Source organism: Artibeus jamaicensis, unplaced genomic scaffold (genome assembly GCF_021234435.1).
Source record: "Artibeus jamaicensis isolate MK-2021 breed Jamaican fruit bat unplaced genomic scaffold, CSHL_Jam_final contig_60, whole genome shotgun sequence".
Lineage (NCBI taxonomy): Eukaryota > Metazoa > Chordata > Mammalia > Chiroptera > Phyllostomidae > Artibeus > Artibeus jamaicensis.
The window spans coordinates 3,669,355-3,685,056 of NW_026521900.1; the positions used below are offsets into that span (position 1 = coordinate 3,669,355).

The following is a 15,702-nucleotide window of genomic DNA, read 5'->3' on the forward strand; positions in this document are numbered from 1 at the left end:
CTTTGGGACTCTCTGAGCTTCCTGGATTTCCTGGAAGTCCATTTCCTTTGCCAGATTGGGGAAATTCTCCTTTATTATTTGTTCAAGTAAGTTTTCCACTTGTTGCTCTTCTTCTTCCCCTTCTGGTATCCCTATAATTCAGATATTGGAACGTTTAAAGATGTCCTGGAGGTTCCTAAGCCTCTCCTCATTTTTCTGAATTCTTGTTTCTTCATTCTTTTCTGTTTGGTCATTTTTTTCTCCCTTCTGGTCCACTCCATTGATTTTGAGTCCCAATTTTCTTCCCATCACTATTGGTTTCCTGTGCATTTCCCTTCATTTCACTTAGTGTAGCCTTCATTTGTTCCTCTAATTTGTGACTAAAATCGACCAGTTCTGTGAGCATCCTGATCACCAGTGTTTTTGAACTGTGCATCTGATAACTTGGCTGTTTCTTGGTCACTTAGAGTTATGGGCTCTGGGGCTTTGAGTTCTCCTTGAGCCATAATGTTTTCATCTGTTCCTGCCTGTTACGCAGGAGGGGCAGAGCCCTAGGTGTTCACCAGGGCAGGGCAACCCAGGTCGTTGGTTGTGATACAGTATGTTGGGGGCAGTGTCAGAGAGGGGCAGTGGTGCTTGTTCCACGCTCTCTCAGATTTCAGTCTGTGTGACCGTGGTCATCCAGCTGCCTTGCACCCTCACTGGGTCTGCCTATTGCCTCTCCACACCTGGGATCTGTCAACTGCTGCCCACGCGCCTGTAGGTCCACCCCTTTTTCCTGCACAACCTGGCTCCGCCAGCTGCTGACTCCACCCCTTTTACCAGTCTGGCTGAATGGTTCGTTATTGTTGGACTTCCATACAGTTCAATTTTCTGTGTTTTGGTTGCATTTTTGTTACTAAAACTTTGTTGTCTTTAAACTTGGTTGTGCGAGGAGGTATAGTGTTTCCATCTATGCCTCCATCTTGGCCTGAAGTTCAACATCTTGTATCTGAAGAGAGTATGTCTTTTCTTCTCAAAAAAAGGGATGTTTAGGGTTTGTCTCTCAAACTCATCAGTGACAATTCGACGTTGTAGTTTTTTTTTACACACAGCCGAAATTCATCTGTGTTGCTGGCTTAAGGGGTATTAATTAACCTTGTGTACTTGTGTTTTTATTTTTTAATTACCCTTTTAACCCCCCCTCGCTGCCCCGCAAGATAGACCAGCATTGTAACCTGTTTTTTCTTCATGAAAATAATATATTAAATGTGATACATTTTTATTTCAGAACTGTTCGCCAGGTGGCACAGGAGCAGTTCTTTTTAATGTGCACCAGATGTTGCATGGGACACAGGCCTCTGCTATTCTTCATTACTCTGCTCTTTACCGTTTTGGGGGTGAGACTTTTTTTAAATGCTTATCAATGCAATTTGTTCTTTAAAAAATGGACATTCAGGAATTTGTTCTTTTAGATTATATTAAAGTTGGAGCAGTCTATCTGTAATTTAATTAATAAAATATCGTTAATTTCCATACTATTTTAATAATATAGTTAACTTTGAGTTTTTAAAACTGGATTCTAAGCATGGACATGTAAATTTGTATTTTTCTACTTTATTGTTTCAGAGCACAGCCAGAGAGAGAGCTAAACATTCAGGCGACTACTTCACTCTTTTAAGGCACCTTCTTAATTACGCTTACAATAGTAATATTAATATACCCAATGCTGAAGTTCTTCTCAATAATGAAATTGATTGGCTTAAAAGAATTAGGGTGAGTTGCATTTAATACAGTGTTTACCATATTAATAAATGGTGTAATTTATTAATAGTTTATAATTTTGAGCATTTTGGGTAAATGAAAAACACCAGAGTAATAAAAAGAATTAAAAAATATACTCTGCATTGATGGATACTAGTAATTCATGAATAGCAGGATGAGTGCATTACTAGTTCTTCTGTAAAATGCTTCGTTGTGCTTGAGCCTTGGAATACTGATTTTCCACTTCTTTCATTTTAGAATTTTGGGCCCTTTTAGTATTTTTTTTCTTTTGAAATGTATTCTTGATGCGTCTAATATGCTGGCACTTAATTTAATTCTTGATACTTAAAAGCATAAGGGAATATTTCTGAAGAGATTCATACCTATTAGCTTTAAATTCATAAAGCCTACTTCTAGAAAGTTCTGAAGAGAAATTGCTTAGAGCAGAAAGGTTTGGGGGAATTTCTTCATGTCTGTTCAGCCCTCTCTTGTGTATAGGTCATCCCTCCTTTTCATAAGTTGGGCTTTTGATATGTTTTTCTTTGGCAGGATGATGTTAAGAGAACAGGTGAAACAGGTGTTGAAGAGACCATCTTGGAAGGCCACCTTGGGGTAACAAAAGAGTTATTGGCCTTTCAAACTCCTGAGAAAAAGTATCATATTGGTTGTGAAAAGGGAGGTGCTAATCTCATTAAAGTAAGTTAAAATTTCCATTTTACTATGTATTTGTAAAGTAAATAAGCACTGTTTAATTTTTCTATTTTGTAAAACTGCATCTTGTTCATTTCTTTAATGAGTTTCTTCTATCAATAGGATGTGATAAATCAAGGGAAAATTTCAGTGAATTTTACTGATACTCAAAATAAGGTTTGGTTTTCATATGATTAAAGAAATAAACCTACTTTATATGTAAATTTTGTTAAGTGCTAGTGTCAGCTCATTCTTGGTTCTTAAAAGAATTTTAACCTGAATTGGGGTGTGGTTAATTGTAGTGCATAGTTATTTATTAGAAAACCCAAGTGAGTTTTCTGAGATATAATGAGATCTTGAGTTCTGACAAGTAATTTAATGTTATTTTCTTCCAAAATTACAGGAGACCTTTCTTTTTTTAAAGACATACATACACACACACAAGTATATATGATATATTTGTATTTATAGCTACATATTATATACTTTAGTATATATACATAAAAATATATGTACTGTATCATTACTAATATATAATTTTATTCTCAACTCTCATAGGAATTAATTGATGATTTCATCTTCCCTGCATCCAATGTTTACCTGCAGTATATGAGAAATGGAGAACTGCCAGCTGAACAGGCTATTCCAGTCTGTAGTTCACCACCTACCATTAATGCTGGTTTTGAGTTACTTGTAGCATTAGCTGTTGGCTGTGTGAGGAATCTCAAACAGATAGTAGATTCTTTGACTGAAATGTATTACATTGGCACAGCAATAACTAGTAAGTATTTTAAATATAATGTCTTAATAACTGTTTTCCTGTATGGTGGTGGTGTTGTTTTGTTTTGTTTTGTTTTTGTTTTGTTTTGTTTTGTTTTTAGTAAACATCTTCAACTCATGCTGCTTTTTTTTTCCCCAGCAACTAGTTTAGTTTCACATTTTTAGTGAATGGATTTAAGGCCATTAAAAGCAAAGAGCCTTGATGCAAAAGTTCTCAAATGTTTGTTAAATGTTTTCCTATAAGTGGTGTAACTATTTAGCAAAACAAATTTTATCTTAGTTCTGGAATAAAATCCAAACCTTAGAGTAATTAGTAGTCAAAATAAAAGCCAGACTTAAAACACAAATTTCATGTATTGCAAACTTTTCAGGCCATCTCTTAGAAGCCCTTAAATGTTATTTTCTTATGAGCTCCAAGAAAAATTTGGTTTTAAAGACTAGAATGTGAGAGCATAACATTTTCATGCACTTTATATCCTCAGTTAATGCTTACATGAAGCCTGTGAAATAGACTATAGACTCCAGATCTTACAGAAATGGAACTGAAGTTCAACACAGATGAGGGCAATAAAAAAATGACCAGAAAAGAAGAAATAAGAAATCAAACAAAAGTTGTCTTTTTTTTTTAAGCAAAAACCACTGTTTATAAAGTTAAAGAATATAATCAATTCTAGTAGATTTTTAAGAACATGTTAAATTATTTTTTATATGTTATATTTCAGAATGTAGTGACATTTTAAATAACATTTTAGGAGATTCTGATGAAACTGCTTTAAAGGTTAGACCTTTAGCTCTTCTATCAAACCTATGCATAGTAAGGCAGAGATTTTTTTGGTTGCTTTGTTTTTCTATAACTTACAAGAGGTGTTTTGTTTGTTTGCTTTTTAAAAAAATTCTCACTTTCATTTATTTAGTTTTTAATAAGCTTAAACCCTCAAGGGATACAGCATCATGTGGACTTAGCATCTAATGAATTTAGCATGAAAGTTGCTCTGGAATTTGGCATGAACGATGCCACATGAGCATGAGTTTCTTTTTCCCAGATGCTTTTGGTTTTGTTCTGTTTGCCTCCAGGAGTCAACCTTGTTCTTTGCTTTGTACATATGAGTGTATCTCTTGCCCAAATAGAATTCACTTTTGTCTCCAGCATAAGTACCTTCGGTTTTAAGAAGAGAAGCCACATGTTTCTTCCAGTAGTAGCCAGCAAAAAATAGTTTTGGACCACAACCTTCCAGATGTATTGTCCATTTTTGAAGTCCTATTCCCAGTACACCTCCACATGTTCCAAAATGGCAGAAAGAGAAAGGTCACTCATTTCTTCACATGGTAAAAAAATTTAAGTACCAAATGAAAAGTGTGTACTAAAAAGTATGTTTCCTGCACAGTCCAGTCTCCTGGTCTCCTTGTATAGCTGCAACCATTGTGGTCAGTTTGTGTCTGCCCTTCCAGCACCTCTGTGTATACAAAATCCACATACAAAGGTTTCCTTGGTTTTTTTTAACAGATTGGCATGTGGTACACAATGATGTTCTTTAGAACTTTTTCCCCTTAATATTTCTGTGATTCTACCCTATCAACATAAATATTTACATATTTTCATTTATTGGCTGTATACTTTTCAGTTCAGTATATTACAGTGTATCTTACCCATCCCATAGACAGTGATAGTTGTTATTTTCAGGTTTGTATTAGGCAGAGGGGCAGATATATGCTGATATGCAACTTCACAGAACTTTCTAATTCACTGTTGTTTTGCTCCTCAAAATAACATTGTAGATTTAGGTAAAGCAAGTGTACTCTTACTGCTACATTTATTAGGAAGGATGCAGTCTTACCTAAAGAAGGTGAAAGAGTTGGTAAGCATCAGAACCAGGATGCGAACCCAGAGGATGTTAGTATTAAAGCTGTGATATGTTGGTGTGTTTATATAACATTTTATTCCTGAATGCGTTTTGAAAGTACTTGTAAAGACATACAAGTGTAGAAAGTTCGTAATGACTAAACTATAAAGCTAACAATAAAGTTAGTGTGTAGGAATCCTGAGACTACTGAGACTGCCATTAGAAGTAACATCAGCCCTGGCTGGTATAGCTCAGTGGATTGAGCGCAGGCCTGCGAACTAGACAATCACAGTTCAATTCCCACCCAGGCAGGGCACATGCCTAGGTTGCAGGCCAGTTCCCAGCAGGGGACTCACAAGAGGCAACCATACATTGGTATTTCTCTCCTTCCCTTCCCCTCTAAAGATAAATAAATAAAATCTTTAAAAAAAAAGGAAGTAATGTCAGATTAGAAACATGGGTTCGCAGGTAGCAGGTTAAGAATCTGTAGAGTGATAACATGTTCCTGTGTGTTTTAGGTTTGTTGAGGTTGAACTGCAAACTTGGAGCAGGCCTTCAGGTGGCTGTAAAAGTGGTGGGATTGTTACTAATGTTAATTTATTACTAGCTTACTAGAGTTAAAAGTGGAGAAAATGGTTGTATTCATACTATAAGAATCTTTTAATCTTCTTTCAGCGTGTGAAGCACTTACTGAGTGGGAATATCTGCCACCTGTTGGGCCCCGCCCTCCAAAAGGATTTGTGGGGCTAAAAAATGCTGGTGCTACTTGTTACATGAATTCTGTGATTCAGCAACTCTACATGATTCCATCCATCAGGAATGGTATTCTTGCCATTGAAGGCACAGGTAGCGATGTAGATGATGATATGTCTGGGGATGAGAAGCAAGACAATGAGGTAAATATATTTAGCCTTTTTGTTTTCTGAGTTAGAAGTTCTGATACCAGATACTGTTCTTTGTTATTGAGTGTTGTACTTCCATTGGACCTATTGACATACTTTATAATAAAGCTAGAACCTCCTGGCATAGACTAAAAACTAGAGTTAATTCTTACTGTAGTTTTATATGTACTTAAAGCAACAATTAATGTACTCAACTTTTTTGTGAAGTGTTTAATCTGGAGTTTGTATAATGATAAGGATCTTCATTTTTTAATAATAGTTTAAATTATATTTCCACTTTTCTACTTAATATTTTTAATACATATCTCTTAATTTGTTCCAAGTTGTATGGTATTCCAGTTTTACTATCCATGCTCACTTTAGGACACTTTTACTTTTTTCCTAGAATCTAGCTCTCCCTTCTTAGGCAACAAATTTCTCTGTACTTTAAACATTACATGGTGTTTGTGACAAAATTTAGGCTGCCTACTGAGCATCCAACACACAATAAAGTTATAGAAAAGTTGGGTTGCAATGGCAAAGAAGTTGACGTGACTGTGGCATACATAGCTCTTTAAAGAGAAGATTGTAAAACTTCAGTCGTGGTCATGTTTCTATCTACCCTGTATTTCTTTTTTATTTTACTTTTTTCTGTTCATAGTGTTGGTGAGAACTGGAGAAGCCAGAGTGTGTTCAAATTGTAGTAAATATATTGAATGGTTCTTTGCAGTCACCACAACTATTTGCTCTAGAGTTCTTTATCACTTAAGGGTTTCCAAAACATACACTTGCCTCAACTCTTCCCCAGACCTACTGAATCACATCATTCAGTGAGTGGGGTCTGAGCAGCTTTACCTTTTAAAAAGGAAAGCTTCATAGACTCTACTTACAGCCATACCTGGTTAAGAACCACTGTGCTGAGTAAAAATTGAAATACATATTCTAGTTCTCTAGGATCTCGAGTTAAGCACAATTAGAGATACCTAATTATACTGGCAACAAGGAAATGAGGCGGACAGAATATGATACACTTAATAAGATATCTCCCACCTTTGTTTTCTTCAAATAAACTGTACCCTCTGCTTCATGTTGTCTTAGCACCCCACTTCACTCTGGGGGTTTGGGTTTTTGCTTTGTGTTTCTGTCTATGTGCTTGTTTACTTCCCTAGACTGTAAGTTTTTTGTGAGCAGGGACTAGAGATAGTCTGTTTCTGTATTATAAAGGTCTCAGGCACAATTGTGCAACCAGTAGTCTCTTTCTGCCTGAGTTTGACTATTCTAGTTACCTGACATAATTGGAATCATACCATATTTGTCTTTTTGTGATGGGCTTCTTCCACTTAATATACTGTCCTCCCGGTTTATCCATATCAATAGTATGTGTCAATTTCATTCCCTTTTAAGGCTGAATGATGTCCCCATTGTATGGATAATATCCCATTTCTTTTATTCACTTTTATTTTTTTCCCCTCACCCAAGGACATTTTTATTCCATTGCTTTTAGAGAGGAAGGAAGAGAAATATCACCTGGATGAGGGATTAAACCTGCAACCTAAGCATGTTGAGACCTTTCTTTTGGTTCTTTTGGGTGTGTACCCAGAAGTGGAATTGCCGGATCATGTGATGATTCTGTTTTTAATTATTAAGGCGTTCTCTTTCACAGTGGCTACATCATTTTAGATTCTTATCAGATGTGTACAAAGGATTGTTTTGGGGGGGTTTCTACAAAAGTTACCTCATATAAACCTCACAACAGCTATATGAAGAATGTACTGTCTTGATTTACATATGAGAAAACTGAAGCTTGGGAAGGCTGAGTAACTTACTTGCACAGTTACCTAGCTTATAAGTACAAAGCCTGCATTTGTGTGTCCAGTTCAGTCTAACACAATCACTACACTACACTGTTGTATTATCTGTTATCTACCTGTTGGATACATAGGGTTATTCCTTTAAAACAACCCTCATGAAATGCTGGAGATAAACAGTATTACTATAAATTAAAATTTACAAATTAAAAGTTAAATGCTTTGGAAATAACTAGACATAACAGGTCATTTGTTCACTAACTGTTTGGCATTTGTCTCAACATATTTTATTATACTTTAAATTATACATTAATGATGTTTTTTTGTTTCTAGAGCAATGTTGATCCCAGAGATGATGTGTTTGGGTATCCTCAACAATTTGAAGACAAACCAGCATTAAGTAAAACAGAAGATAGGAAAGAGTACAATATTGGTGTTCTAAGACACCTTCAGGTCATCTTTGGTCACTTAGCTGCTTCTCGACTACAGTACTATGTGCCCAGAGGATTTTGGAAACAGTTCAGGTATACTATTAATGGATAAGAATAGGGATAACTGCTTAAACCTTTGTGAACATCTCAGTACACTACATTAAACTTCTAAAATTTATATCAGAAGGCATATTTATGTTCAGTGTTTAAGCAGTAGTAATGTTTAAACTTTACTTTTTAGTTGTGGGGTTTTTTTGGTACATTGTCCTCAAAAGAGGTAGTAGGAAGTGTCATAGAGTAAGGAGAGGCAGGATTCTTTAGTCTTTGAAGATGTTAATAATTTTTTATTTTTGTTTTGGAAACTTCATATTTTTTAGAAGTAGGGAAAATAGTATGTATGAACCCTCAGGGGTGTACATTACCCTACTTCAACAGTTGTCAACTCATGACCAATTGTGTTCAATCTATATTCCCATCTACTTCTTACCAAATTGTTTGGAGGCAAATCTCAGATGTGTTTTTAAAAATACAACCATAATACTATTGCCCTGTCTTTTAAAAATTCCTTAATATCCTTGTCATTGTTTGAATTTACCAAGTTATCTCATAATTGATTTTTACTATATGTTTTTTTAAATTAGGATTCACAAATACCAAAATTTTGCTATGACTTGAATCTCTCCTTATTTTTTTCACCCTTATAATTATTTGTTGAAGAAAAAAATATTGTAGTTTACCCTGTAAATTTTCCCACTGTCTGGATTTTGTTGATAGGATTCCCTGTGGTATTTTAGTAGTTTGTTTTCCTCAGTTTCCTGTTTCCTTTAAATAGGTAGTGAGACCTAGATAGAGTCTTGATCAGATTGACCAGGGTTTTTTGTTTTTTAGATTTTTATTTATTTATTTTTAGGGAGGGAGAAAGAGAGAGGGAGAGAGATATGAATGTGTGAGAGATGCATCAGTTGGTTGCCTCTCCCACACCCCAACCAGGGACCAGCCCCACAACGTAGTCATGTGCCCCGACCGCGAATCAAACCAGTAACCTTTAGATTCACAGGCCAGCACTCTTCCACTGAACCTCTCCAGCCAGGGCTAATTTTTAATTTTGTTACTCTTCCATTTATTAGCTAGCATAGATATATAGGAAACTTACCCTTACCAAGTAATTCGATTTCATTTTATTTTTTAAAAATTGTTGCTTATCATGTGTCATGTACTGTGCATACCACAGTACAACCACATAACCTTTTTTTAACATTTTTTATTGATTATGCCATTACATTTGTTCTCTTCCCCCCCATTCCCCTCCACCCTGCATACCCCTCCCCCACCATTCCCCCCCTTTAGTTCATGAACACGTGTCTCAAGTTCTTTAGATTCTGTATTTCCCCTACTATTCTTACCCTCCCCCTATCTATTTTCTATCTACTGTCTATGCTACTTATTTTCTGTACCTTTTCCCCCCTTCTCCTCCCACTTCCCTGTTGCTAACCCTCCACGTGATCTTCATTTCTATGGTTCACTCCTGATCTAGCTGTCCTCTTAATTTGCTTTTATTTTAGGTATGGTTATTGATAACTGTGAGTTTGCTGTCCTTTCACTGTTCATCTTTTTTATCTTCTTTTTCTTAGGTAAGTCCCTTTAACATTTCATATAACAAGGGCTTGGTGATGATGAACTCCTTGAATTTGGTCTTATCTGAGAAGCACTTTATCTGTCCTTCCATTCTAAATGAAAACTTTGCTGGATAGAGCAATCTTGGTTGTAGGTCTTTGGATTTCATGACTTGGAATACCTCTTTCCAGCCCCTTCTTGCCTGTAAGGTCCCTTTTGAGAAATCCGCTGACAGTCTGATGGGAACTCTTCTGTAGGTGACTGTCCCCTTATCTCTTGCTGCTTCTAGGATTCTCTCCTTCATTTGAATCTTGGTTAAAGTAATGATGATGTGCCTTGGTGTGTTCCTTCTTGGGTCCAACTTCTTTGGGACTCTCTGAGCTTCCTGGACTTCCTGGAAGTCTATTTCCTTTGCCAGATTGGGGAAGTTCTCTTTCATTATTTGTTCAAATAAGGTTTCCACTTGTGACTGTTCCTCTTCCCCTTCTGGTACCCCTATAATTCGAATGTTGGAATGTTTAAAGATGTCCTGGAGGTTCCTAAGCCTCTCCTCATTTTTTTGAATTCTTGTTTCTTCATATTTTTCTGTTTGGTCATTTTTTCCTTCCTTCTGGTCTACTCCCTTGATTTGAGTCCCACTCTCCTTTCCATTACTATTGGTTTCCCGTGCATTACCATTCATTTCAATTCGTTTAGCTTTCATATGTTTCTCTAATTAGTGACTAAAATCAACCAGTTCTGTGAGGATCCTGATCACCAGTGTTTTGAACTGTGCATCTGAAAGTTTAGCTATTTCTTCATCGCTTAGATTTATTGGCTCTGGGGCTCTGAGTTGTTCTTGAGCCATTTTTGATCTGTTTGTGCCTGTTACGTAGGAGGAGAGGCGCCTTAGGTGCTCACCAGGGCGGGGCCACCCAGGTCGCTGGTTTGGTGGGGGGGGGGGATCAGAGAGGGAGCAATGTCGGTCCTCTCCACTCATCCAGTCCTCCCACCGCTTGCCCCGGTCTGTGTATCTGAGTGGAAATGTGCGAGCCTGCCACCCTGCCCCATGCGGTCTCAGTGCTCGCTCGCCTCTTCACTGGTTTATCTGCATGCAAATGCTTGACCTATCGCAGACAGCCAGCAGCGCCTCTTCCCTGTGTCCGCCCATAGCTAGCCTGCACCTGGAATCCGTGCCTTCGGCTGCTTGCTCACCACCCCGTTCGGGGATCTTTTTGGCCAACCCGCTCTGCTGCTGGCTTCGCCCCTCTTACCGGTTTAGCTGAGCATTTTGTTGTTTTCGGACTCTGTATTGTTCGATTTTCTGTGGTTTGGTTGCATTTATTGTTGTTAAAACTTTGTTGTTTTTAGATTTGGTTTTGCAAGGATGCAAGGTGTTTCCACCTACACCTCCATCTTGGCAGAAATCATAATTTATTTATTTGAATTTTTATTTTACTTGTTCTTCAAGTACAGATTTCTGCCTTTTTTTCTCCCATCACATAACTCTTTACTGGGTATAAAAAAGGCTATAATCCTTTGTAACAGTGGATTTGTTAAGTAAAACTCCTTATAATCCCTTTGAGGTATCTCCCAGACTGCTGTTATTCTGGTCCACCTTCCCTGCTTCAATCAGAGCAACATCCCTTTTCCCTAGGAGGATACTACTTAGATTTCTTTCTAAACCACTCCCTTATAGTACAGTGAGCTCCCTGTGACTCACCATATAAAATTCCTCTGATCGTCATAACTAGGCCCCCTAGTATTGGCTTGCATGCACCACCCTTTTTCCCAGCTCTGCTTTTGCTTTTTTCACTCCCATCACCTGGCATACACCCTGTAACTTCCTCTCTGACTATTCTAGTTCTCTTTCTTCCCCTAGCTTGTTCCATCTCAGTCATAAGGCTTATCGATTATGCACACTTAAGATGTGTAATAATACCATCCTATGTTCTCTGTCTCCCCTAAATTTTTAGCTTGGAAAATTTTAAACCAATAGAAAAGGTAAAGAAGTACTATAATAATCACCTCTGTGTTACATTCCTTACCCAGATTGACCACTTCTTAACATTTCTCCCATTTGCTTATGCTTATACTGAGTTTTGTTTTTGTTTGGATTTTTTCTAAACCAGTTGATAATAGTTTGCAAACGTGGCACTTTACTACATGCCTCAACATGTGTCCTCCAAGAACAAGGACATTTACCTATTGTGTATAATACAGTTATCACAACCTTGAAATTTAATATTGATTTAATAATGTCTAATATTCATCAGTATGTATTCTAATTTCCCAGAAATACTTTTATGACTTTTTCTTTTTTTTTCCCCACTTACAGTTTGGCATGCTGGAAGAAATTGCCAAAAATAAAAATTTTTAAAAGAATTTATTTATGTATTTATTTTTTGAGAGAGGGGAAGATAGGTAAAGAAACACTGATCCATTGCCTCTCACATGCTCCAGCTGGGGGCCTGGCCCCAGGAATAGAACCAGTGACCTTTCAATTCACAGACTAGTGCTCAATTCCACTGAGCCACACCAGCCAGGGCAGGAAACACAAAAATTTTCAACCTTTTTAGTCATTCTTAAAGTAATTGCCCTAAGTTGTCATGATTTTCTGGCAGTGAAATTTTTGAGGAGTCTAGGCCATTTGCGTTGCATAATGTCCCTCACTTTATTGATTTTTTTGTGATTATTTTTCTTCATGATTAGATTTAAAGTTTTGTTGTTGTTTTAGCAAGAAAACTATATGGGTAATATTTTGCTTTCCTCATTGCATTGGGAGGCACATGTTACCAGTTTATATAATTATTGGTGATAATAGCTTTGATCTCTTAGTATCTTAACAGTTCTCTTTATTATAAAGTTACCTTATCCCTTTTATAATTAATAGTTGACTCTGTAATTGGAATGAGATTACCTGCTACATACAAAAAGCAACAAATTCATTTATGTTGTCTATATGTACAAATCTATAAATACAAGATTAGTTGTCAATGATAGTTTCCAGCAGTGCCCCCTGTTTTAGCAGTCTCAGTTGTCATTTTGTGCTATACACAATTGATAGTTTGTTTTCTGGATTGATTTGTCTAACTGAAGTCCTTAAATTGCTCAAAAGAGATCAACTCTAAAACAAGTCAAGGTTTTTTCTTTTTGTTTGGAAAAATCAATTTAAAATTAAGAGTAAATAGATTTAATCTTTGCACTGCATCAGCCATACCAGTACTTTCATGCTAATTCTCCACTGAGCTACCACTCTTACTCTGAGCCTCACTTCCCCACTGCATGCTGTATTTAGAGAGCATGTATTTCTTTCTACTTCCTCACATAGTTGAGGAATAAAATCTCAATTTATATGCTGTCATTTTTTTAGTTGTATTGCTTTATTTTTCCCCCTAACAAATATATTGTATATATTATTCTGGGAGTGTCACACATTACATATTTTATTCCATTCATTTCTTAGGCTTTGGGGTGAGCCTGTTAATCTACGTGAACAACATGATGCTTTAGAATTTTTTAATTCATTGGTGGATAGTTTAGATGAAGCTTTGAAAGCCTTAGGACATCCTGCTATGCTAAGTAAAGTTTTAGGAGGTTCCTTTGCTGATCAGAAGATTTGTCAAGGCTGTCCGCACAGGTAAGTGTTAGTTATGTCTTAAACATTTAAAGTTGATGTTTCACTGTATCTTTACTAAAAAATAAAATTTTTACTAATTGTTATGTATAAAACTGGAGTGTGCCGCTGATTACTAAATACCTGATACTGATGAAATGTATACTGTGTAAACCTCACTACTTGGGGAATTTTTTTGTTTGTTATCAAATAATTTGGTTCCTTTTCTAGTCTCTTTAGTATTTCATACAATAACTTTAGAAAGTGGCAGACATGAAGCTGTATTTCCTATACAAATGAAATAATTGTATTTTAAAATAGCATTGATTATGGTTGTTATCCTTAAGGTATGTTTTTCACACGAAGCATAAGAGTTGAGTAAATGTTTTAGGGGTTTTTTTCTTTTGTTTTCGTTTTTTTATATTAAAAGCAAAATTGTTTAGGGCTCTAATTGAAAATAGTTCATTACTGATAATGCTTATGCCTGTTACATGGAAGTTCTGCTTTGGAATTTCTCTTGTATATTATCAATTAATGTTGGTTTGAGATTGTTTTTGCCAAAATATCACAGTAAGTTAGTGTTTTCTATAAGCCCAAATAGTATTACATATAGTCATGGGTTGTATTTGAACATGGTTGGTGAGGAGTGCTTCCTTTTTTAACATATGGAAATGACTGGGGAGAGTAATACTATATGAATAAGAAATTTCTATTAGGTCAAACCGTTCATTTAGATCAAGGATATATAATTGTTTACATAACCTGGACATCTTTTGGTTTTTTTTGAAAGATGTTTTATATTAGATGGACAATAGCACTGTCATTTTTACTACATGTTTTTAATTGCTGATGAAATAGCCACCTCTTTAGTCATCTGTTCTTACTACTACTTCTTGGTTTGTTTTAGACAATTTTCAGATTTATGTGGAAATTTGGGGGGGGGGCGTGTTAGCTCAGTAAAACTGTTGAGAGCATGATTTTAGGTAAGATCATTCAAGTTCAAATACCTGCTCCACAACTAAACTACTGTTATCTTATTACATGCTAGGAGTTTATATAAAGAGTCCTATCTCTGTTGTAGGGCATTATTTATCTAGAACAGGGGTTAACAAACTATGAACCCTAAGGTCAAATCCAACCCTGCATCTGTCTTTGTAAAGTTACCTACTGTCTGGCTGGCAGCTTTCACTATAATAGCAGAGTTCAGTAATTGTCATAGGTACCTCACAGCACCTCGCCACCCCCTCCATCACCACCCCCAAAAAAAGCCTGTTACATTTACTATCTGCCTTTTTACAGAAAAAATTTGCTGACTTCTCAACTTAGAATGTCCTACTTTTTCACTGGAATCATAACGAACTAACTTTTTTTCCTCTTCTATGGGCTATTCTCCGATAATAGTAGCAATTTGCTTAATACCTACTTTGTGTTCCATTCATGTCACTTATGCTTTTATTTATGTTCCTGTCTTTTTTCCCTAACAAAATTGAGAAGCCCTAAATATGAGGGACTGTCCTAAACATTGACTGTCCCACAGTGCTTTTCACAGTGCACTCTCAATATATTTGTTGAATGAATGAATGTAATGATTAATAATGTGTTCTCCATATCTCATGTTCGAAAGTTATGAATGTCTCATCACAAATCTAAAGATTCCTTTAGTAGAAAATTGCTAAGTGGTGGGTTCTGACTCATACTCAGATTGCTTATTCCCTATTCAGTTGTACGTTCAAACTTGTGCTTTAATAAGGTTTCAATTAAAGAAAAGGAATATTTTTTAGTTCAGGCCATTAATAAATGCTTTGGCATGAATTGCTGCTTTCTAAACAGATGACAGGTGAAAGCAGCAGCATGGTAGGCTATAGAGCAGGAGTGTCAAACTCATTTTAACCAGGGTCCTCATCAGCCTCATAGTTGCCTTCAAAGGGCTGACTGTAATTTTAGGACTGTGTAAATGTAACTACTCCTAACTGTTAAGGAGTTGAAATAACATTTGGCCCTTTGAAGGTAACTGTGAGGCTGATATGGCCCCTGGTGGAAATGAGTTTGACACCCTTGCATAGAACATAAGCTGTGAAGCCAGACTTGGCTTCAAAACACCATTTCACCTAGTAATTTTGGCCAAATTAACCTTTTTGTACCCTATTTCCCTCATTTCTGTAGTGTAAGTGATGGTATTTCTTTAGGAGGCTTGTCATGAAAACAAAGAATCTAGTACAAATAGTGTGTAAACAACCTAATGTCGTGCTCAGCACAGGATAATTGACCACTGGATAATGTTACTGTATGTTACACATACAGTTAAATGTTAACTGTCATTTATTGGTGATATTTGATGAC

General features: G+C 36.3%; 1 protein-coding gene across 6 annotated transcripts in view; it reads left to right on the forward strand.

Moving 5' to 3' along the window:
- The window catches only part of USP9X (ubiquitin specific peptidase 9 X-linked), a 393,159-nt gene that overhangs the window by 363,326 nt on the left and 14,131 nt on the right, over positions 1 to 15,702 (forward strand). For all 6 annotated transcript variants that reach the window (XM_037165301.2, XM_037165309.2, XM_037165292.2 and 3 more), the window contains 7 exons: positions 1,250 to 1,358; positions 1,588 to 1,734; positions 2,272 to 2,418; positions 2,971 to 3,193; positions 5,709 to 5,929; positions 8,056 to 8,246; positions 13,213 to 13,386. In XM_037165301.2, coding sequence (XP_037021196.2) covers positions 1,250 to 1,358; positions 1,588 to 1,734; positions 2,272 to 2,418; positions 2,971 to 3,193; positions 5,709 to 5,929; positions 8,056 to 8,246; positions 13,213 to 13,386 — 1,212 coding nt within the window. The remainder of the gene's footprint in view (positions 1 to 1,249; positions 1,359 to 1,587; positions 1,735 to 2,271; positions 2,419 to 2,970; positions 3,194 to 5,708; positions 5,930 to 8,055; positions 8,247 to 13,212; positions 13,387 to 15,702) is intronic.